Below are 22,758 nucleotides of genomic sequence, written 5' to 3'. Positions count from 1 at the left end.
AGAGAGACACATGTGTGATCTTGGCAGCCCAGGTATGGAACACTAAGGCTAGAAGAGAAGACAATGGGATCTCCTTGCCATTTCCCCAACTGCCAAAATGAGACTTTTCAGAAGAGCCTCGCAAGTGCAAGACAGTGGAAGTGCAAGACAGGGCTTCCTCAGCAGTCGCACTTCAGTTTTGGAGCTTCCTTCCAAACATGGCCCATTTTGCTCCCACTCTGAATAGTTTCTGCTGGCAAATAAAGATGCTGATACTTTTTATAGTGCTCCTGGCTTAACATGGACACAGATAGGCTTTCTCCACAGAGTGTTCTTCCATTTTGTGAGTTGCTCATTTTAGCAGTTTGCAAGTCATCTTGAACATTTTGTAACAGAAAAGCAAGATTATAAACATATAAATAATAACTGTAAACAATGCAGTGATGTTTAACATAATCTTCCAGATCCATCATAATATATTTCTATTTATCCCTTCTGTGAATGCATACTATCAGTACAGCCTCTCTGCAAATACCTTGCAGTATTACTTTTGTTCCTTTTGCCTATAAGAGAACACAAATTAAAATAGCACTTACTTTAATGAGATAATTGGAGATGCTGCCTTTAGATTTAAATCCATGAAGGCGAAGTATTTAGCTGGAAAGTATTTCTTGGAAGCATCCAGCACTCTGACGTAAGCGGTAACTTTTTTGCCAATCTCTACCTGCAATGCATTTGTTTACAGATGTTCACATTTTCTCTGAAGCAATTCTCCCAGATTGTCAACACCCTTATGATTAATACTGATAAGTTGTTAAGCTACCAGGGCCGGCTCAGACTACTGCAAGGTAGCAAAAGAAGGGAAGTCATTCTCTTTACCCTTCAGAGGTGATAGCCTGCTCAGACTTGGAATAGCCATCCTTGCCTACTACCGGTATTATTATTGTGATATTTGTATGGGGCTAGAAATGACTTTTTGGGTGGTGGCCAGGGGAGGGGAACACAGCACATTAGAGTGTTAAAACGTTGGCATACATTGGTCTCGTTCAGAGGTAATGCTATGTTATTGCATCACATTTAAATGAGACCTTTATCTCAGTAACTTTAGGTAGGTCAGTATTATTATCCTCATATTGCAGGGTAGGCTGAGAAATAGTGACTTGTCGAAGGCCACCTAGTGAGTTCTCACTTCAGTATCTTTGGCAGCATGTTTTACTAGCTCTCTATTACTCTGTTTCAGGACTCCTTAGGGCATGTGGGCAGCTTAGATACAATATCCTAATTAAGCCCACAAGTCACCACTTGTAATGAATGAATGAGCCCCCCAAAGCCCACTTGAGTAGAATGTCTTATAGCCAACAGAGTAAGTTCTGTTAACATATTAGATGCATGTAAAGGGAAATACCGTGTTGACTTCTGAGTGGTAGAGCCGGCCCAGTCATTAGGCAGGGTGAGGCTGCTGCCGCAGGTGGCACAAGCCCCCCAGACAACACACCTGCCGATGTCCTGCCGCCTTCATTCAGTGGTGAAGTGCCACTGCTGGTGATTTTGGACACGATTGCATCCATTTGGGGCGATATCTTGCCCAAAATCACATCCCAAACTGGCACGATTTTGCCTGAAATCAGCGCTGATGGCACTGCCGCTTTGCCACCAGCAGATGCGGCAGCATGCACGGTGGTGGCAGAGCAGGCAGCGGTGGCAAGAGGAGGTTGTTGTTGTTGGCAGTGGCTGTCAGGCAAGGCAAGACAGCACTTCCCACTTCGTCTCCTGCTGCTCCTGCTGAGTGGGCTGGCAGATTTGGTTCCCATATTGAGTTGTGGTTGTCTGTAAGGAAACCTTGATGCACAAGCTTCTGCTTGCCAGTAAGGGTGCTGTGGGGTCAAGACACCTAGGTGTGCAGGTGTACAATCGCCCAGAGCACCTACATTTTTTTAACCACTGCAAGTGGTTCTTCAAAGGAAGCCTACACAAAGTTGGGGGCAGGGCTAAAAGTGAAACCAACATGCTATTCCCCTGTACGTGAGTAATCACATAGAAATTAATACTAACCTTGTCAACAACTCCAACAGATACTACTTGTATATCAGACACATGCACTTCCACTTTGGCAAGAGTAGTAGAAGCAAGGCACAAATCATGAATCATTATAGACAGTGACCCTGGATGTAAAGGATATACCTAAAATAGCAGAAAGGGTGGGAGGGGGGAACATACAAAAGGCAATTCTTAATGGTTCTGAATTTTCTTACAGCAATCAACAAATGGAACACTGCTATCCTGGATAAAAGAGAACTGCACTAACATTTTAAAAGGGATTTTTCCTCTAAAGGAGAATCTACCCCTTTCAAGTAAAGCTGTAAACAAGCTTTCTCCTGTCACTGAGTTAGTGCAAAGGGCCTGTAGGTAGCAATTGCATTAACAGACCCTAATGCAGAAGGTAACCTCTAGACCTGTATTCTCCCCACTGGCATCAGTAACACAAAAACAAAACACAAATCATGAAGAGAAAGGAAGAGGTCTTTTTTTAAAAGACCTTCAAAAAGAAAATACAGACAAAATTTGAGAAAAGCAAGATAACGTATATCATGCTAAAGTGCAACACTTTCTGGAATGGCTGAGCCTAATTTCACTACTACAAAAGGCATAAGATGCAATATGCATAAATCTGATTGGCTGATGCATTTATTTATGTAATTGACGGGTTGTAGCCAAGCAAGTCCTACTCAAGAGTAGACCCACTGAAATCAACGAGCCTGAGATAGCACTAATTACAACCATTTTTTTTTATTGCTTCTCCAAGTGGCTCACATCAACACAGAAATGAGAGGCAGGTCCTACCCTCAACTGTGTAAAAGGACAAGACACACAAGGAAAGGGGAGTGGAGGGAAATGACAGAAGAAGGAAATCAGTTTGAAAAAGCCAATGAAGTGGCAACTTGTATACAGGCATTTACAGTCAGTTTGGGCCAAGCTAATCTTGCTGGTGCAGTAACTGATCCAACTAATCTCTGAATTAGAAATTATTGTATTAATCCAAGTTTTAAGATGTTTTGTTAACGTAATTGTTTATATTATTACAGCTACAGAATTCTTTTCAATGCTTGTATTTCTACATTTGGAAAGAGATGTTTTATCTACACATTTGCCCAGCAACAAAATAAGTCATACACAGAAGGGTTTTTTGTTTTGCTGAATTTAATGACACAGTCTGAATTAGCCAGGGAATATTTTATCCAGGCCTCAGAGGAGAGTCAGTCAAGAGTCTTGGTAGGCCCTAGTCACCACAGGGTAAAATGGAAAAATTCTCTGATTTCCCAGAACTTCATAGTGGTCAGCCAGCTTTATTATTTATTGAAGTATTTACAACCTGCACTTTCATAAAAGTATATATCAAGGCAGTATGCAGCATACAATGTACTAAGATCCAAGGTTTTGATTTACCATGTTCCTGGGCTCTAGTCCACTTGATTGTAAGAAAAAAACCTCAAAATGGTTTACAGTATGCACAGCTTTGGACACCAGGAATATATCTCTCAGAAGCCCGCTAAGATTAAATACAGAGCCTTGTTTAACTCCTATTCATTCCAAATAGATTTGTTTGGGATATGTTCCTGGGAGGCTGTACCCATGATTTCCCTAACATAGAGGAGTTCTCGTTGGAAATTCTAAGGCTGCTTTATTAAAACTAATGATCATGACTTCAGGCTCCCACCACTCTACTTTAGAAAAACATTGTGTACTAAATAGTTTCTCCTCTAAAGTAAAAACAGTGCATTATGCTACTTACCACTGCAACACCTTGAGCTTCTTCATAAGTCACTTTTGCAATGTTGAGAGCACTGGTATTAACAAGAAAATATCCAGAGCCCTCCTTTATGAACAGTTCAGCCTGCCAAGAAAAGTACATATTATATAATTTACATAGCTTATATTTTTGCACAGCTTGCTTAGTAATGTGTAAAGGGAATGCCTTACCTTGACAGCCTGGTGATTATAGATAGTCACTTCTTTAGGACTCACTTTTACATCGTCCACAAGAATTAGCTCAACGCTGGAGGACACAGGTGTAAGAGGTTCATACTGTAAGGGATAAAGAAGGCAACCCAAAAGTGCCACATTAATCTTCTGATCTGAGGTCATTTAGAAAAACATTGTTTTGTACTGTTTGTAATTATGCTTTATCACTGCACACCATATACTGATATTGCAGTATATAAATGGTGGCATGTACAATATTTAATTGATAAATGAAAATGCAGAGTTGTTGTTGTTGTTTAGTCGTTTAGTCATGTCCGACTCTTCGTGACCCCATGGAGCAGAGCACGCCAGGCACTCCTGTCTTCCACTGCCTCCCGCAGTTTGGTCAAACTCATGTTCGTAGCTTCGAGAACACTGTCCAACCATCTCATCCTCTGTCGTCCCCTTCTCCTAGTGCCCTCAATCTTTCCCAACATCAGGGTCTTTTCCAGGGAGTCTTCTCTTCTCATGAGGTGGCCAAAGTATTGGAGCCTCAGCTTCACGATCTGTCCTTCGAGTGAGCACTCAGGGCTGATTTCCTTCAGAATGGATAGGTTTGATCTTCTTGCAGTCCATGGGACTCTCAAGAGTCTCCTCCAGCACCATAATTCAAAAGTATCAATTCTTCGGCGATCAGCCTTCTTTATGGTCCAGCTCTCACTTCCATACATCACTACTGGGAAAACCATAGCTTTAACTATACGGACCTTTGTCGGCAAGGTGATGTCTCTGCTTTTTAAGATGCTGTCTAGGTTTGTCATTGCTTTTCTCCCAAGAAGCAGGTGTCTTTTAATTTCGTGACTGCTGTCACCATCTGCAGTGATCAAGGAGCCCAAGAAGGTAAAATCTCTCACTGCCTCCATTTCTTCCCCTTCTATTTGCCAGGAGGTGATGGGACCAGTGGCCATGATCTTGGTTTTTTTGATGTTGAGCTTCAGACCACAGTGTTTTATTATAGTTAAATAGATTGTGGACGACTGCTTCCCAGAAGCAGGTAGTATCTGGACCTGACAGCATTGCTTACTTGGCTTTCCAACATAGAGGTTGCTGCTGGTTGCTGTGAGAGGGAGGACTGTGGTGGCAGAGAGGTCAGCACAGTATAGCTGCAGGAACATCTCATTGGCTCTGCTGCTGCACCTGCCCAGTGCCAACTTCCCATCACCTCACCCTCTTAGTTACTGGAATTCACCTCCAAGATAGGATGCCCCATAAGAAATGCCACCCTGTCGGTCGCTACTGCCTAGTAGCTAGTTCATCATTCCTGTATTTCTCTATCTTGGCATAACATCCCAATGTATTTTGGCGAGCCTCGGCAAAATAAGCCTGTTCCTTCAGCTCATGTTTCAATGGTGTACCTTGAAATGGCATCTAATTGTGTTTTCCACTTGAGATCTGAAGTAAAATCAGACTTCATTAATTCCTCACATTAGCTCTACATTCTCAACCAAATCTCCTAACTCCCACTCCTTCTCTTCGTGAGATGGAACTTAATACCGTATGATCTTAGAGATTACTTGGTACTATGTAGTGATGCTGACAATGGATGCTCCCTTAATGTAGATGAGGATGATTAGGGTGCAAGCGAGACATTAGTTAAGCATGTGGGACATATGATGAGGCATTTAGAGCTGCAGCTGTAATAAGTGACTTCTATGCTCTGCATCAAGGCAGAATCAGTTATCAAATCAGGTATACAAACACAGAACTCCATAGTACAGTATTGATTTATAGTACTAAAAGAAAAAGGGAGCAATCACACTTCTGGTGCTGGATAAATGTATTTAAGTGGTTCTGTCAGGCCCATAACTGTCTGCATTATGATGAATATATTTTAAAGCTACTAAAATGCTCTATAAATGTACTAAAAAACCTGGCTATAGCAAATATACCTCATTAGGGCAGTGTAGGTAAAGCTGGAATAAAACTGCATTACCGGTTTATTCACTTCTGCAGCAGCAAGATGAAGATGTTGATATCCAGCCGCAGTGGCAGATATAGTCACTGCTCCAGGTTTATTGTGAACTAAAACAGTTTGCAGTCCTAAGGAAAAAAGAAAGACAAAACTGGAAAAGGAGCATTTACTGCCTGGTTAAGCATCAGTATACAGAAGCATGGAGGTAACTGGTCTTCTTCCCATCATTTCATTGTATCTTTAAAATAGACTTTTTAAAATAGCATTTTTCTCATCAAAGTGTGAACAAAAAGAAAGGATCAGACCCATTCCAAGAAGGAAAAAAACATCCTACAGAAAGCAACGTATTTTGATCTAGCACTAATGCCACCGAGTTCAACCAGTTCACCTAGACAAATAATACATAATGTCCTGGAGTCGTACCATGCATTTTGTTCTGACCATTTCCATGATTTTTCGAAAACAGCTCCATTGGCCTATTGGCTTCTATGCTGGCCAGTGAATATTTTGTTGATTCCCAGATAATATTAAGGGAACTAAAATTGTCAAATTTACGTCCCTGTTGATCATAAACCTCAATCTCCAACACCGGATTGCGATATTTTGAGACAGGGACCTGAAAGATAAATCATTTCGTTTACAAACAGGAAAAATTATCCATGGAATTGTGTAGAATTGAAAGACAAGCCACGGTGTATTGTAATGCAACGATCATATTTTTCAACTGAATAAATGTTTGAGGATTTCTGTGAAAAAAACAGGGGAAACTTCCCGTCTCTCAAGCGTGTTGAAAGGTTGCCTACATGATTGGCCCCAACCATGTGCTAGCAGGAATTTAATCATTCAATCAGCATGTTGAGATGAAGCCATAGAAAAATATGCCTTTTCTTAAATGTCTAAAGGGTATAGGTATTGTACTATCATTCTTACCCCTTGCTTGTTTTGATGAAGAAAAGGACAGGAGAGACCTATCTCAGGTTCTGCATATATAGGTGCCAAAGTGAACCGGGAGGGACTGGCACAGATCAGCGTCACAACAGCAGGTTCAGCAGCTGGAAAGGGGTTAGTAACCGTGGGCTTGTTTCCAATTATTAATGAAATTACCTGCACAAAAATGAATGAAAAGAAAATATGAATGCTGTGCTAGGAAGGCATTTTGTTGTCGCACAATCTAAAACAAACTCACCTCTCTTTCTCTCTCTCTCTCTCTCTCTCTCTCTCAACATTAAGCCAACATGAGTTTATGTTCCAGTAATAACCTGCACTCCTGACATATAAAGATGTATCATTTTGACATTTATTTTTATACACAGTTCCAGCCCGTTATCAAAGCACACCTTCTCACTGATTATTGCTATTATACCAAGCTTAACACTGCAAAACAAAATTCAAGCTTTTAAGATTTTGAAACAGATGGCAGAGCTTTCTTTCTTCAAGAAAAAGGAAAGTACAAAGTAACTGGTATGTACATATACCAAAGGCTAGTTTAAGAGTTGTTAGTTTATTTCTTAATGCTCAAGGCTTTTTCATTTTCTTTCCTGACAAAAGCAATATTCTTACCCTATAAGAATATCAACTGACAGCACATTTCAAGTCATTGTAGCTTATATGAACAACTATGAGAGCAACTTTCTAAGTGTTGCTAGTTCTATATTTTTTTCCTCTCTTTGTCTTGACCTGAACATGAATATATTTAATGACCATACCTGGCTGTACCTGATAATAGACAGTAGGTGACTTTCATCTAAATGAACACGCAAATGCAGATCCTTTTATGGGGTGCATCAAAGTCTTAAGACACTTGTGAAATTGAGCACACTCACAGAAAGATAATAGAGTCAAATAGTGCAAATTGAACAGCTGAGAGACTTAGGTGACCATAAGTGTTTGTTTTGGTCTCCCCCCACCCTATTTGTACTTATGACATATCTGAAAATTGTTCAGATGTCCAATAACCCCAAGACAGTTTGCCACTTATCTTTTCTTACAGTTCTCCATTTATATCTGCAGAACCTCCAAAAATAGTTTAAGGAGGAAAAAACACCAGTGACTGTTCAATGCCCTCTGAAAAAAAAAGCAGTGGTCTTGTACTCAGCAACTGAACTAAGCTGTTGAAGCTTTTAACACATTCTGTGACATAAAAGGGTCCTGTGAAAAAGCACTTGTGATGTTAACCTAATTTTAAAATGCTTAGTTCTCAAGAGTGATATTAGATTTATCAGAATCTATATAAAGAACAGCAACTAATTTATGCATTCAAGCTTTGTATTATACTGTATTGGCACGCCCTAAAAAAGCTCAACAACAAAAAAGCTCAACAACTTTGGTCAATCCAATGGGTTTGGGTTGCCAGTTTCTTTTATAGTGGGAGTAGATCGCAGTCTCTTGGGAGTTGGACATGCCTGCTTTATGGAATGCAACTCTATGAAGCCTTATTATCTTAGCCGTTGGCTAAAATTGTCTCTCTCAGGTTCCCCCCCCCATTTCAATTTATTTGTATGCCACTTTCCCACAAAACTGTGTCCAAAGCGGCTCACAAGACATCAAGTGAACAAGCATAGCAATTCAATATATATTTTTGTGGGATAAACAAAATTTATCATCTCCATCTGTCTTACTCACTTGTTCCCCCAGGGCTTTGCAAGAAGCTCTAACCCAATGTTGGAGAGGATTCCTAGTTGTAGGTGGCCCTAGTAATGATAAACCGACATTGTCTGAATCTTCAGCACTGATGTTCCTGTAGAACTTGGATGGTTCTAGAACCCATGGTCTGGGTCCCCCTTCAAATATTATATCTTTGGAGGAGCCCAAAGTTACTAAGGCAGCAGATATGGGATCAACAGTCTAGAAGAAAAAACAACCCTGATTAGAATTTGGTACAAATCTACAAAAATACTGAGAATAATATAATAATAGCACATCATACTGTTGTCTCACATTGTTCTTCATGTTTAACCTATGAGATTTACCATTATATACTTTGCTTGGAATTCTTGAAATGTATATTGAAGCCTCCAAACTGTATCCAAAATTACTATAAAAAATAAAACAGCAACTCTAAGTATAAATAAATCTAACCTAACTAAATGAACACTTAGCAGTGAAAAATCAAATCATCTCTCATGTTGAACGACTTTCTCCCAAGTTTAGGAATCTATTATCGTATGATTTAAGCACAGCTTAAAGTTGTTTCGGAGTGCTGTCTGAATATGAAGTGACATTAGAAAACAATGGAATATTGGGACAAAACCTGTATTACCTCACTATCTTTGCTTACAAGCATAACATTTCAGAGCATAGTGCTGGTTTAATCCCCCCCCCAAAGTTGTAGCTCATTACAAACATGGAATTTCTCCATGCAAGTGACTTTTCTGAATCTCCCCCACACACTTTGTCTCCCCCCTCCCCCAAAAAACCTGCTTTAAAAAATAATGTGATATCTATTTAAGCAAGTGACAGCTAGTGCTCTGGACCACTGAGACCTACTAAAAAGCTCTAGATTAATTCAAGCTAGCTATTACTGTTCTCGAAGCTACGAACATGAGTTTGACCAAACTGCGGGAGGGAGTGGAGGACAGGAGTGCCTGGCGTGCTCTGGTCCATGGGGTCACGAAGAGTCGGACATGACTAAACGACTAAACTACAACAACATTACTGCATCATTAATGAAACAGGCTCAAGGGTACATGTCCACAAGTGGTTGGACATTCTGTAGTTCCTGAAACCCGTAAACAGTTTATAGGGATTATTCAAGGTAGAAAGCATCAGAGATCCAAGCATAAGGGAATGAAGCTATTTGATTTTGATAGAAATCCTTTGGTTCCTATAATACTTCACCTCAAATCACTTCACATTGCAAGTAAGTATTTTCTGAAGAATCAAAAGCCACGGAGACTAAGAAAAAGGGGAAACTAAAGGCTTACTTTTAGTGGCAGATGGGCAGCTATTGTAATACTGGCACTGAGGTGGATATGTTCATGGGTGTAACTAACAACAAGTGCTGTATATCCTTGGGCTTCAGCTTTTACCCTGACCCCACTGCAGTATTCAGAAGCTGGCTTTAGTCTTCCTGTTAAGGAAATAAAAGGAGAGTAAAAATGTGCAATGTGTATATTACTGAAGTAAATTTAAAATCAAATTTATTCATGTTGTTTTTATAAGTAAACCACCCTGAAAAACCTAAATATTTTTCAGGGTGGTTTACAAGAACAAGAACACATATAAAGTAAAACAAATAGTGAAGTGAAAAGTCTGCGGATCAAAACACTATTCCTAGCACTGAGAAAGTCTTGGGGTGGAGGGTGGGGAAAGGAAAGGTCAGTGACCTTTTTGCGTAGGAGTTCCATTTTCTGCCCCAGTGCGCAGCGACAGAGCATGTGTAAGCATGACCCACCCCCACCCCTGTTCTGCCTTCTTCTGGGTTCAAAGGACCCGTGAGTTGTGATCGCATGTCAGTTGGACAAGCCTAAAATGGGTGCCACCTGTACAATCAATCCCTGTTATGCAACCAGTTGTGGGGTGTTTTGTTTTGTTTTTACAATCTTTTATTATTATTAAAGGTAAAGGTACCCCTGACCATTAGGTCCAGTCGTGGACGACTCTGGGGTTGCAGCGCTCATCTCGCTCTATAGGCCGAGGGAGCCAGCATTTGTCTGCATACAACGTCCGGGTCATGTGGCCAGCATGACTAAGCCACTTCTGAGAGCCAGTGTGGTGTAGTGGTTAAGAGCGGTAGACTTGTAATCTGGGGAACCGGGTTCGCGTCTCCGCTCCTCCACATGCAGCTGCTGGGTGACCTTGGGCTAGTCACACTTCTCTGAAGTCTCTCAGCCCCACCCACCTCACAGGGTGTCTGTTGTGGGGGAGGAGGGGAAAGGAGATTGTTAGCCGCTTTGAGACTCCTTCGTGTAGTGATAAAGCGGGGTATCAAATCCAAACTCTTCTTCTTCTTCTGGCGAATCAGAGCAGCGCACGGAAACGCCGTTTACCTTCCCGCTGGAGCGGTACCTATTTATCTACTTGCACTTTGACGTGCTTTCGAACTGCTAGGTTGGCAGGAGCAGGGACCGAGCAACGGGAGCTCACCCCATCGCGAGGATTCGAACTGCCAAACTTCTGATCGGCAAGCCCTAGGCTCTGTAGTTTAGACCACAGCGCCACCCACGTCCCACATTTATTATTGTTATTACAAATGGACGAAACAAAGCAAATGTGGACCAGGAACCTGTATCCTTCCATAGGTTGCTGACTTCCAACTCCCATCAGCTCCATTCAGCATAGCCAATGGTGAGGAGTGATGGGAATTGTAACAACTGGGAAAGCAATAACCTCTCAACCCCTGATCTATATAACACCTCTTAGTTATTCATAAGCATTTGCTATTGATAAAAGATTCCTTAGCATGCCAGTAAGTGGATTACATATTTGTTCCTCTATTTATCTTAAAAACTGAAATGAATGTAATTCCTTTTAAGCCACCTTGAAGTGGAATGAATACACCACGGTTCTCAACCTCGACAACTAAATCAAAATGTGAACAGTCACTCAGGGTGACCATCTGACTGGTTTCTTCATTCATTAGGCCATTAATCTTCAGAGGCAGCTCCAGGGTTTCACCCACACGTGCTTCAACTCGACACAGCGTGAACTCCATGCCACTAGGTTCTGTCACATACACCTAGGAGACAATAATGAGGTAAGACACAGCAGCCAGAATGGAGATAATGAACAAAACCTGAACTGGAAAATTTGAAATGCCAAGAGGAAGTTACTTATTTTTAGCCGCTTTTAACTATCTGAAAGTTTCACTTTTAACCTCAAAAATTTCCTACTTCTAATTTGAAATGCGTGACTTGCAGACAAACAACTTAGTTATAATCAGAACAAAGCATGACACAAATAACTTGCAGAGCTCCTGAGACTCTTAGACCTCTCTCTCTCTCTCTCTCTCTCTCTCTCTCTCTCACACACACACACACACACCCCGATTACACAGCTTACACCCTTTATGCCCACACACAGTCAAAAAAGTGAGACCTAGGGAGAGGTCCAAAGGCAGACATGGGCAAAGCCCATCAATATGGTTTTGTTTATGTATTAAAGAGGCATGGTGGCAACTGACTTTAGAAGGCAATGGAATTGCACTAGGGAAGACATGACATCCTTTGCTAACTTCCCATAAATTACACTTTAGTTCTTTAAGGTTCAATAATATACATATGTCTAATGGACCTACACTTATCTAATTCCTCATATAAGAATAACAGAGGCAGTAGACCCTTTTTAGAAAATCTAAATGCAAGCAAATGCTCTAGATTTCTGCAATTGTGGGATTTTTTTTTTTTAGCATGATAAGCTTTAAGAACCTCTAGGTTTGATATTTTCTCAAAATTTAAAATCTGTGTATTGACCATATGGCCAAACACCACAATGGCTTTGCTAATATAACATTTGTTGAGTGCCTACTGTTCCTAAGGAGATTTAATATTTGGGGCTTATTCTTTATAACATGCTGACAATGAAAGTGACCAAGCTGAATTTCTGTCGTCCAAAAGGGAAATTCTTTCTTCATTTCATCTCTGGCTCAATGCTCAGGAATTGGGCAAGAGATAGTGACAACGCTACTGGTAACAGATAAGCTGAGATCCTTTTGTAGAGATAGAAATAATAAAATGAAATGCATTTGAACATCTCATTTGAACACCATCTTGTCCAAACGTGAATGTGTGGATGTCACTGCATGATAGTAGAATAGGAATTTAGCACCTATAAACATTGCAGTCACTGTATGTGTATTACTCTGATCCCCCTCACTTCTTCAAGGAGTTCTCTCTCTTCAGAAAGGGCATCCAATACCATGGCTCTCAAAATGTGTATCAGAGGCCTAGGGAATCCCAGGGAAGCATAAGACCTTGTGGCAGGTGAAGCTTTTCTCTCCAAGCCAAAACAGGTTGGCTCAATTGAATGTCCCCTGGGAGTAGACCTTTAGTGATTGGATTGTAGGGGGTGACATCACTCTTCCTTCAATATGACTTGGAAAGAAGGGAACGTGGAAAGAGATGCTACTTCTTATATTTTATCTGTGTATGGACTTAGGAGGTCAGAGAACCTCTTCTATTCTCCTTTGTTTGCCTGTGTTGCATTAATACTCCACATGTTGTTACATGCAGCAGCAGGCTCTGTCCATTTCAATAAACAAAGCTTACAGACACGTAAATATAAACAGGATTGTGGTCAATCACACTGAATCAGAGTGAATGCACAGCAGGTTTGGCGCGTGCTTAGTACGCATGTGACTGTTTTGTTTATTGACAGCTCACTTCTGTCACATATTTTCTATAATATACACATGGAAATGCTACCTCAAATGTGGGGAGAAGCAGATGCTTAAATTCCAAGTTTATATTTTATTCCTCGCTATCATCAAGAAATCATCACAGATGGATAGCAACATTTCATAACAACTGCTTGATCAAAGCTTTTATTCAGGGTGTCTAACTTTTTAAGCCACCTGTCTAATGCTTCAGGTTAAATTGTGGACCATATGGCATGGTGTTAAAAATGCAATCCTCATGAAACATATAGACTACTTGCATAACCTGGTAATCAAGGTCAGCAGGCAGATGTTTGCTTCAAACACAAGATGCAAAGCTTGAACAGAGACAGTTAAAATGTTAAACTGAAGGCACTTGTTTCATTTAATGCTCATTCTTGCAAGTTCAAATGAGATGAAGTGCACTCATATTGCTCTGCGCTTTGAATCATGAATCTCAAAGTAAAGGTTTAACTAAACATCTCATTTCTGAGCCTCATGTAGGCAGCTATCATTTCCTGAAAATGACATTTTGGGGACAGAGATATTATGTGGCACATACACACAGTGTAAGACTGCATAACAAACCTCCATCTAACTTTAGTAGTAGGTTAGCAAGCAGGATAACACTGCAACTTAATATTTAAACTGCTGTGTTTAATGTCCATTTAAATTATTTTTGAAAGGACAGACAGACTGCTTAAAACAGATTGAAAACAAGCTGTTACATACACCATAGGCACTGCAGATGCAACTTCTAGAACAGTTCTAGTGAACAAAACGTGCTTAGAAATATATTTCCTGCAACATGTATTACTTTCATACCAAGAGTGACTGTCTAGTAAATGGCTTTTCGCTCTGGAACAGTCACCATGTTCCTGGAAAATGCACCCTAGCAAAAGGGCTTTTAGAAAACAAACACGCAATGTGAACTTGGCAGGATTCCAGTAGCTCTTGATTAAAATAGCAGGCAGTGGCTCTTTAACCAGATTCCTCTCCATTAGTTGTTGCATTATAACTGGTCCAGGTGGTACCATCTAGCTGACATAACACAGTAGTCCAAATGAAAACATATATATTCTTAAGTACACAGGCTCTAGAGAGTCAGGCTGGGCACATATAATACCTGGCTGATCTTAGAAGTCAGGCTTTGCTTGTGCTATTAGAGGCAGGGCAATTGTGTATGTGGGGATGTCTTTGAAGCCAGTTCAGAAACTACAGCAAGTACAGAATTCAGCTGTGAGATTACGGACTGGGACCAGAAGATCTGAACATATTACACCAATTCTGGCCCAATCACACTGGCTACTGTTTAGTTTCTGAGCTCAATTCAAAGTGCTGGTTTCACCTACTGTATTAAGTCTTACGTGGCTAAAGATGCCTCAAGGAACACCTCTCTCCACATGAACCTGCCCAGACTTAGAGATCTTCATCAGAGGACCTCCTCCATGTGTCTGTTCCTAGGGAGGTCTGGAAGGTGGCTACAAAACAACAGGCTTCTTCAATGGGGCTCTCCATCTGTGGAATGCTCTCCACAGGGATATGTGTCTGGCACCATCACTGTCAGTTTGGGGGCACCAGGCCAAGACATGATTTACCCAGGCTTTTGCTGGTTAAGTTAGCCTCTACTATGGTGCTCAGTTTTTAGTAGGGTGTGGCAGGCATTTCTTACTGTGTTTTTGAATGAGCATTTTAGGAACTTCGTAAGTTCTCTCTCTCTCTGGTTTACAGCTACCGTATACAGTTTGACTGAAGCAATTGTCCTGCAACCTGCTAATTAGGTCCTGTCTGCTTACTAGCCTGGGTGCACAATCACCCACATTTATCCCTCCCAAACATACAACACATTCAGCACCTGGCTCTGCATGTATTGCCATTCATACTAGATTAGGTTTGCACATGCACCTCTTCACAGTTGTTAAATATGGTAAGCTCTGATGGCGCCATCATCTATTTGAAATACTAGGAGGAAAGGCAATAGGGAGAAAAGAGGAGATTATAAAGTAGGAAAATTGAGACATAAATAAGAGGATGGGATTAAGAGGAATTAAAGAAAATACAGGATGATGAAAATTAAAAGTAATGAAATAGAAACTGTTACAGATGTATCTAAAATGAAAATCAGATAGAGGGGAGTTGGGGAAGCAAAAGGGACAATGAGTTAAAAAGATGATATAAGATGATGTATGTGGTTTTTTTTGTTTGTATTGGTGTGTTTTTGTTTTCTTTTTGGTTTTGGTATATTGATGTTTTTGATGTTTTGTTGAGCTATTTTGGTATGTTTTTATGTTATAAATTTTTTTAATAAAAATAGTTATAAAAAAAATGAAATACTAGGAGGAAGAGGGGAAGTTGAATCCAGAATCACAACAGGTGACAAGTGTGGTTAACCATCTGTTTGACAGGTGAGTGTGCAGAAATCTGCATGAACTATGGATCAGTCATTATATATAATTGTAGCTGAAAATTGGCTCTCCAGGAGTTTTAAATGTTTGCAATTTCACTTTGGGAGGAGAACAGATAATTTAGAAGCCTCCTTCTTCCTTTTCTGGCTAAAGACTATTTCAGGTAAGTCAATTTTGTGTCTTGGAACCTGAATTTCACCAATGCAACCTTGCTAAAAGGTTTGTGCGAAGTGGAGGTTTTAACACGTGCATTCAAATCTTTCTGCAGCTCTCTACATCTGTAGGGTGTTAGCATTTATACATATGACAATGGATAAAGCACAGCATTATTCACCTTTTAGCAATTTAAAAAGGAGCCAAAATTAAAATGTTGGTCATTGTGACGGAAAGCTCAGGTAGACCAGAATTTGGTGATGCAGTGCTGTGAAATTTTGCCAGACTGGTGCAGCTTGCAGAGTTGGCAGCAGGCACAGCTAGCCAGAGGGGAGGGGAGACAGAACTTTGTGAGAGAAAAAGAAAAGCAGCTGGGAGTTGGTGTCCAGCTGGATAGGAGAACAGCCTTTGAGCTTTGTGTAAAATGCACCCTGAGGAAAGTATCTATAGCCAGAGAAAGAAGACTCTGAACTCAGATTAAAAATAGTGACTATTGTCTTTTAAGAGTATACAGAGCAGTGAGAACTGGGAAGCTGAATTTGAAAAAACGAGAAGTGGAGTTGTGAGGAAACACTCTACTTTGGTCTCAATTCAGTAAGAAGGGAACAGATCTTCTGGAAAGAGAGAGGAATAATTCCAAACCCATTAGGAGGGGTGTGTTGATCCCCTGGTCTGCTATACTAGTAGAGGAGCCTCAGGAATGAGATTTATAGAAGACTGGGAAACTGACAAAGTACCACCTTGTCTCGGGACTCAAGGATTAATACCTAAGCTGCAAAACCTCTGCAAGTAGTTTAAGGAATTAAAATATGGTATGTATTTACCGTCTTGTTTAGAAACCTGTAGCATCCACTGAATTGTTCTATAAATATTAGTTAACAGTTTCTTGAAAAAATTCTACCTCCTGGCACATCTTTTGTTTTACCAATTTTGTTGTAAAATGAAACCTTTTTCCTGTTTAACTTCCCTAAATCTCCAAGTCCTAGAGTTTTCTTTAAAAATAAGAAAATTAGCCAATAGTAAGAGGGGACATGCCTCAGTCATCCTGTGTGTATTTGCATTTTATCCTGTTTTCCCCACTTGTCTCGTACTCCATATGTATGAAAAGCTGCTTCTGCGGTATTTAACAAACATAAATAATTCATCTAGGGAAACCCTCTTGTGAGAGAAGTGAAAGGATGTCCAACATTTCCTGTCTGCTCTGAAGCCCCACAGGTAGAATTCCCTAGGCACAGAAACAGACATGAACTCTTCTGCTTCATGAGTGATAGCATGGTGTGCCTTCTCTGCAGTTTCTGATAAGACCCTTCTTGGAAGGAAAAGCAAAATAAGTATTACTTGCCTTCATTTCCCCGTAATGCAATGAATTCTGAACGTCACTGGCACGTATAATACTGACACCAATTTCATTTCCAGTGGTCATTACTCCCTTGACTGTTACTGTAGCAATGTTTTGGTTAGACGAGGACCAAGTAAAATTGCCACTTCCACCATGGGCCTAGACGGCAAATGAAAAAAACATTAAAAATATATATATTCATTTTATTACTTGTTCTCATATATACCTCTAAGTTACCCATTCTGCAAATTACTCAAATAGATTAGAATAGCCTAGCCTAGAACTGCTAGCCAGACATTCATGGAGAGAAACACTCTTCCGCTAAACTAGAAACATCAGGGATCCACACTCTGCTGCATTTTAATCTCTTATTTCCTTACACAAAGATGTTTCATTCATAGTTATAATGGCCACAGACACCTCTCTCCCTCTGGTTCTCTACGCCGGCAAAATTTTTGATACCGAGAGATACCTCAGTGATTAATAGTGCCAGTAGTCAGCATATCATTTCACAAGTCAGCACACAAGAGGCCCAGCATATAGCATTGCTGCGTTCTTAAGAACTCCGATTAATTCCGTTTTACTGAAAGCCAAAGACAGCCAACTGAATGATTTCAAGTCTCAGTGCAGCTAACCTGTGTACTGCTGAAAGTGTTTTTCTACCAATGGGAATTGCTGAAAAGTATTAATGGCAAAAGGGGGCACAGAAAATTGATTTCTTGCTGTCATCATGTCTTTATTTTTAGTCTTAAGGGGAAGTTAGCTGTGTATATACATTGCTTCCAAAATTCATCAGAAGTCAGCCGCTGACAACAATGAAGAGTGCCAGTTTTCACTATGCTTCCTACAAAGGTCTGAATACTTTGGCCTGCAACACCCAGAGTCTTTTAAAGGACTCAGTAGCTGTAAAATGCATGTCATCAGCCCTAAGTCCTTTCCTAAAATCAAAACTGCTAAGTAAATCTTCACACATTTATCTTCGTTTTGTGTTTGTGGCTTGAACAAGAAGATGCATTTACAGTACTCTGTTTTTATAGCGTGCAAACTATGGAGAGATGTATGACCTCACAGATCAAGCAATGGGATAGCTCTGTATGCTATGCATATCAGAGATGTATACCATCTGTTTCAGCTCTATAAAAAACCCACTGCCATAAGTAGAATATCGTCAATAGCAGTCTGATATGTGTAATAAATTCTGGCAAGGGGGGGGGGACCCAATAAGGGCACTGTATAATACCCACACTGCGGGACGCAGGTGGTGCTGTGAGTTAAACCACAGAGCCTAGGGCTTGCTGATCAGAAGGTCAGCGGTTTGAATCCCTGCGACGGGGTGAGCTCCCGTTGCTAGGTCCCAGCTCCTGCGAACCTAGCAGTTCGAAAGCACGTCAAAGTGCAAGTAGATAAATGGGTAGGCAGGAAGGTAAACAGCGTTTCCATGTGCTGCTCTGGTTCGCCAGAAACGGCTTTGTCATGCTGGCCACATGACCCGGAAGCTGTACGCTGACTCCCTCGGCCAATAAGGCGAGATGAACACCGCAACCCCAGAGTCGGTCACGATTGGACCTAATGGTCAGGGGTCCCTTTACCTTTACCTATAATACCCACACTCTTCCACATGCAGAATTCCTTACCACTCATCTTCTCCACTGTCAGATTATTCTCCACATGCAGAGAGGTTGCACATGCAGGAGAGTTTCTCAAATTATCATAAATAATTTGTTTAGAATTATTCTAAGCAGAAGCACAAATTTAAAAATCCCAGGAAATAATTTCACCTTCACAAGCCAAACTGCCCAAATAATCAAACATTTCTAAATAGGGGCTGATTGCCACCACACATCTCCCATACCCTTGGAGTTGGATTGAGTTCTAATACATTCTGTCCCCACTGCATCCCCTTGTACCACCTCTCACATTCAAAGGGGAGGGTTTTGGATTAACAGATTAACAGGAGCACAAACCACACATACACACACTCAAGGAGCATCCCTTGAGTAGAATTCTGGTCAACAGATGCTCCTACCTGTGAAAGCAAAAATCTAGATTCAGCTCAATAACTTAAATTTCTTTCTCTCAAATCAGATTGCTTAACTAAGACTTCTGTATTTTTACATGTCAGAAGCTCACACAGCTTGGCATTTATTCCTAAAGTATGTTTCACAAAGATGCCTCTTTTGGAGTTAAACAATTTCTCATACAAAGAGGACGAAAATCTTTGTAAGAGATCTGAAGAGCTGACACCCTTAACTGAGTTACCTGTAAACAACACCCCCCCCCAAAAAAGCTTGCGTAACAGAATTTGTTTTTCCCAGGAAAGTTCAAAGAAAAGATGCTTCTGGTTAACCTTATTTACCGGAAACTGAGAAAGCATGAAAACTGCAGAAGAAGAGTCATGGTTGGAAGATCTACTATAAATAAAGTCATGGCCTTTGCCTCCCAACAGCAATGTTATTGCAATGGTGGATGAAACAGAGGAAGTGAAGTATGTCGGGGCCAGTGCTGCTCTTCTCAGCAGTCAACACAGCTCCTAACTTATGGAACCTACCTGCCGTAAACCATAAGAATTTTTATTTTCTATTTGTCATTTTCTACCACCACAGGTTATGTTCTGCAATCATACCTACTTTAAAAGGAAGGCTCCTTAATCATAAGTGTGCCATAAAACAAAATGCCGTTCTGGAAACAGCAGGTGTCCAATTGCAGCAGAAGAGTAACAAAATTCCATTTTCCAATAGAAAGAGGGTTGCAGCCTCAAAAGTTAATAACGTACAATAGAGTCATCAAGTACCCAATAGCGAGGCGGACTGTTTTCTGCATTTAGATGGCTTTCAGCACTTACCTTTATTGTGTACTGATAGGCTCCAGCTTTCGGCTGCCATGGAAACGTCAAAATGCTTGGCGAAAGAGCAATGGGAAGATAAATGTCTACTTCTTGCTGATTCTGTACAGGAACAGGTAGTGTGTGAACACCTCCATCCTATTAAAATAAATTATGCACTAATTAAACTTTGTTTATTTGACAAAATCTGTCTGAATCTTAAAAAGATGAAATGCTGGGGGGAACTTAGGGATGCTTATTTCATTTTTGACATGTTCATGAACTCCTGCATCATCACATACACTGGAGACACTTCTCCATGTCTCCCTGTCTCTGAAGTTACCCTACAGAGGTGGCAATCTCAGCTGGCACTCAATTTAATGTACTTTCAGCACCAGGAAAAGACCTCTTTATTTTCCCCATTTAAAGACTGCGTGCTGATTATTATTTTGCTAAGCTGTTTTACTGTTTTAATCTATAGTTACCCAGAGAATATTACTGAAAGGTGTACGGTAGTGTCTTTTAATACTGTGTTTCTCCAAAAATAAGACACCGTCTTATATTTATTTTTCCTCAAAAACCCACAAAAAAACCCACGGTGGCTTATTTTCAGGGGATGTCTTTTATTATTATTATTATTATTATTAAGTATGGTACAGTTTAACCTACAAGGTTAAACTGCCTATCACTTTGACTTATTTTCAGGGTATGGCTTATTTTCGGAGAAACACGGTAGTAGTAATAAAAATACATACATGGGCTAAGAAGCTGATACAGAGAGTAGCCTTCTAATTTGTGTTGCAGAGCACATTTGTGTCAACATATATGTATTAGAAATGTATGATATTGATAACCTGAAGATATGGGTTCTGGTCCAAAGGCCCTACTACATTCTGGGGGCTTCCATTCAACTCCAAGCAAGTAATGTTAGGATCATAAGGTTGTTTCCAATATTAAGACATTAGTTATATTCAGAGTAGATTCAGTGAAATTAATGAATATTGCATCCATTGATTTCATTGGGTCTACTCTAAGTAACTCAGTTGGATATGCTCTATAGTTACCCCAAAAAGCAATGGCTTACAGTATATAACAATTACTATTGTTAACCAAAGACACGTTGCTTACAATAAAGTTAATTGTGAAAAAACCACTTAGTATTTTCTACTACTACTACTACTACTACTACTACTACTACATTAGTAAAAGGTAAAGGGACCCTGACCATTAGGTCCAGTCACGGACGACTCTGGGGTTGCGGCGCTCATCTTGCTTTACTGGCCGAGAGAGCCAGCGTACAGCTTCCGGGTCATGTGGCCAGAATGACTAAGCCGCTTCTGGCAAACCAGAGCAGCGCACGGAAACGCCGTTTACCTTCCTGCCGGAGCGGTACTTATTTATCTACTTGCACTTTGACGTGCTTTCGAACTGCTAGGTTGGCAGGAGCTGGGACAAAGCAATGGGAGATCACCCCATTGCAGGGATTCGAACCGCCAACCTTCTGATCAGCAAGCCCTAGGCTCAGTGGTTTAACCCACAGCGCCACCCGCGTTCCTCACTACATTAGTATAAACACTTTAATAGCACTTTTAAATTCACATATGTTACCTAGTTGTAATCCTTACAACAGCATTATAAAGTAAGTCAGTCTCCTTATTAAACTATGCATCACTTTCCATGCTTAGATAAGACCACATCCACTAAACTTTAAACCAGAAAGAAGTATATTTCAAAATAGAAGCTGTTTATCTGTTCCCATTAATAGGTTTTTCTGAACTCCATACCGGCAATTACATTCTAAGTCAAGAAACAATTCCCTAGACAATTATCCCAAGTAAATCAGCTTGCAACTATCCAGGGCTGCCAAGATCTGCAGCCTTGAGCAGCAACTTCTCATTAGTCACAGAAGCATTGCTTTATTTCCTGTGGGAGGTTGCTAACAAGATATTCTGGAATCAATGATGTTGGTTATGGGGGCACTCAAAACTTTGGCATGGTGTTACATCCTTGGGATACTTTGCACATCCAGACTGATAGCAGGGACTCAGTCACCAGTGGACTATAGGAATGTTACAGGTTTAATTATATTATTGGAACATTTCCTTTTTGATACCCATGTTGGCTAGGTATGAAGAAAACTTCACAGTCCTGCCCTCTCCTTGGTGCCAGCGAAGCATATAACTGAACACTGAAGAAACTTGCCAGGCCTCCGTCATTCCATGAGCAGCTGCAAAAGCCTCTTGCCTCTACAGCCTCTTCAGGACCAACAGGTGTCAGATTGTTAAGAAATAATTGTCAACACTATTGAAAAAATATATTTTAAAGTACTCCCCCCCCCAAAAAAAACCCCAGAGTCCATTCTGTTGGGGATAATTCAGACTGAAATTCCCAGGTGTCAGAAAAGGTTATCTATGTATGCTACCACTGCAGCCCGTGTTTCGTTAGCCCCAAAATGGAAAACGAGCGATGTCCCAACTAAAGAAGAATGGCAACTTAAGTTGACAGAATATGCACAACCTGCAGACTTAACATATAGAATAAGAGAACAAGAAGAACATATGTTTAAAAAAGACTGGAAAACGTTTATTGAATAAATGGGAAATAATTGTATACAGCTGAAAACACTGGCAGCATTAAGATAAATTCAACAGTGTAAACAAGTTTTGATGGATATAATAATGGAATACTGAATAGTATAGTTTTTTGTAAAATATGCAGGGATTTATGATATGTAAAATGAACCATGGAAAGAAAAGAAGCAAAGTCATTGATATCTTAAGGATGTAAAATGAGACACCAGGAAGGGCTTCAAAACTT

The 22,758-nt window shown here is 40.4% G+C and overlaps 1 protein-coding gene across 1 annotated transcript in view; it reads right to left on the bottom strand.

The window, feature by feature from the left end:
- Window positions 1-22,758, bottom strand: part of NUP210 (nucleoporin 210) — an 82,567-nt gene that overhangs the window by 28,455 nt on the left and 31,354 nt on the right. The window contains exons 11-22 of the mRNA XM_060271458.1: window positions 19,963-20,100; window positions 17,124-17,279; window positions 11,390-11,588; window positions 9,835-9,980; window positions 8,534-8,755; window positions 6,842-7,015; window positions 6,335-6,527; window positions 5,933-6,039; window positions 3,958-4,062; window positions 3,770-3,871; window positions 2,032-2,160; window positions 576-703 (exon numbers count right to left, since the gene is read on the bottom strand). Of these exons, the coding sequence (XP_060127441.1) occupies window positions 576-703; window positions 2,032-2,160; window positions 3,770-3,871; window positions 3,958-4,062; window positions 5,933-6,039; window positions 6,335-6,527; window positions 6,842-7,015; window positions 8,534-8,755; window positions 9,835-9,980; window positions 11,390-11,588; window positions 17,124-17,279; window positions 19,963-20,100 (1,799 nt within the window). The remainder of the gene's footprint in view (window positions 1-575; window positions 704-2,031; window positions 2,161-3,769; window positions 3,872-3,957; window positions 4,063-5,932; window positions 6,040-6,334; window positions 6,528-6,841; window positions 7,016-8,533; window positions 8,756-9,834; window positions 9,981-11,389; window positions 11,589-17,123; window positions 17,280-19,962; window positions 20,101-22,758) is intronic.

Source organism: Zootoca vivipara, chromosome 2 (assembly GCF_963506605.1).
Source record: "Zootoca vivipara chromosome 2, rZooViv1.1, whole genome shotgun sequence".
In the NCBI taxonomy this organism is placed as follows: Eukaryota; Metazoa; Chordata; class Lepidosauria; order Squamata; family Lacertidae; genus Zootoca; species Zootoca vivipara.
This window is presented reverse-complemented; position numbering and strand designations above follow the sequence as displayed.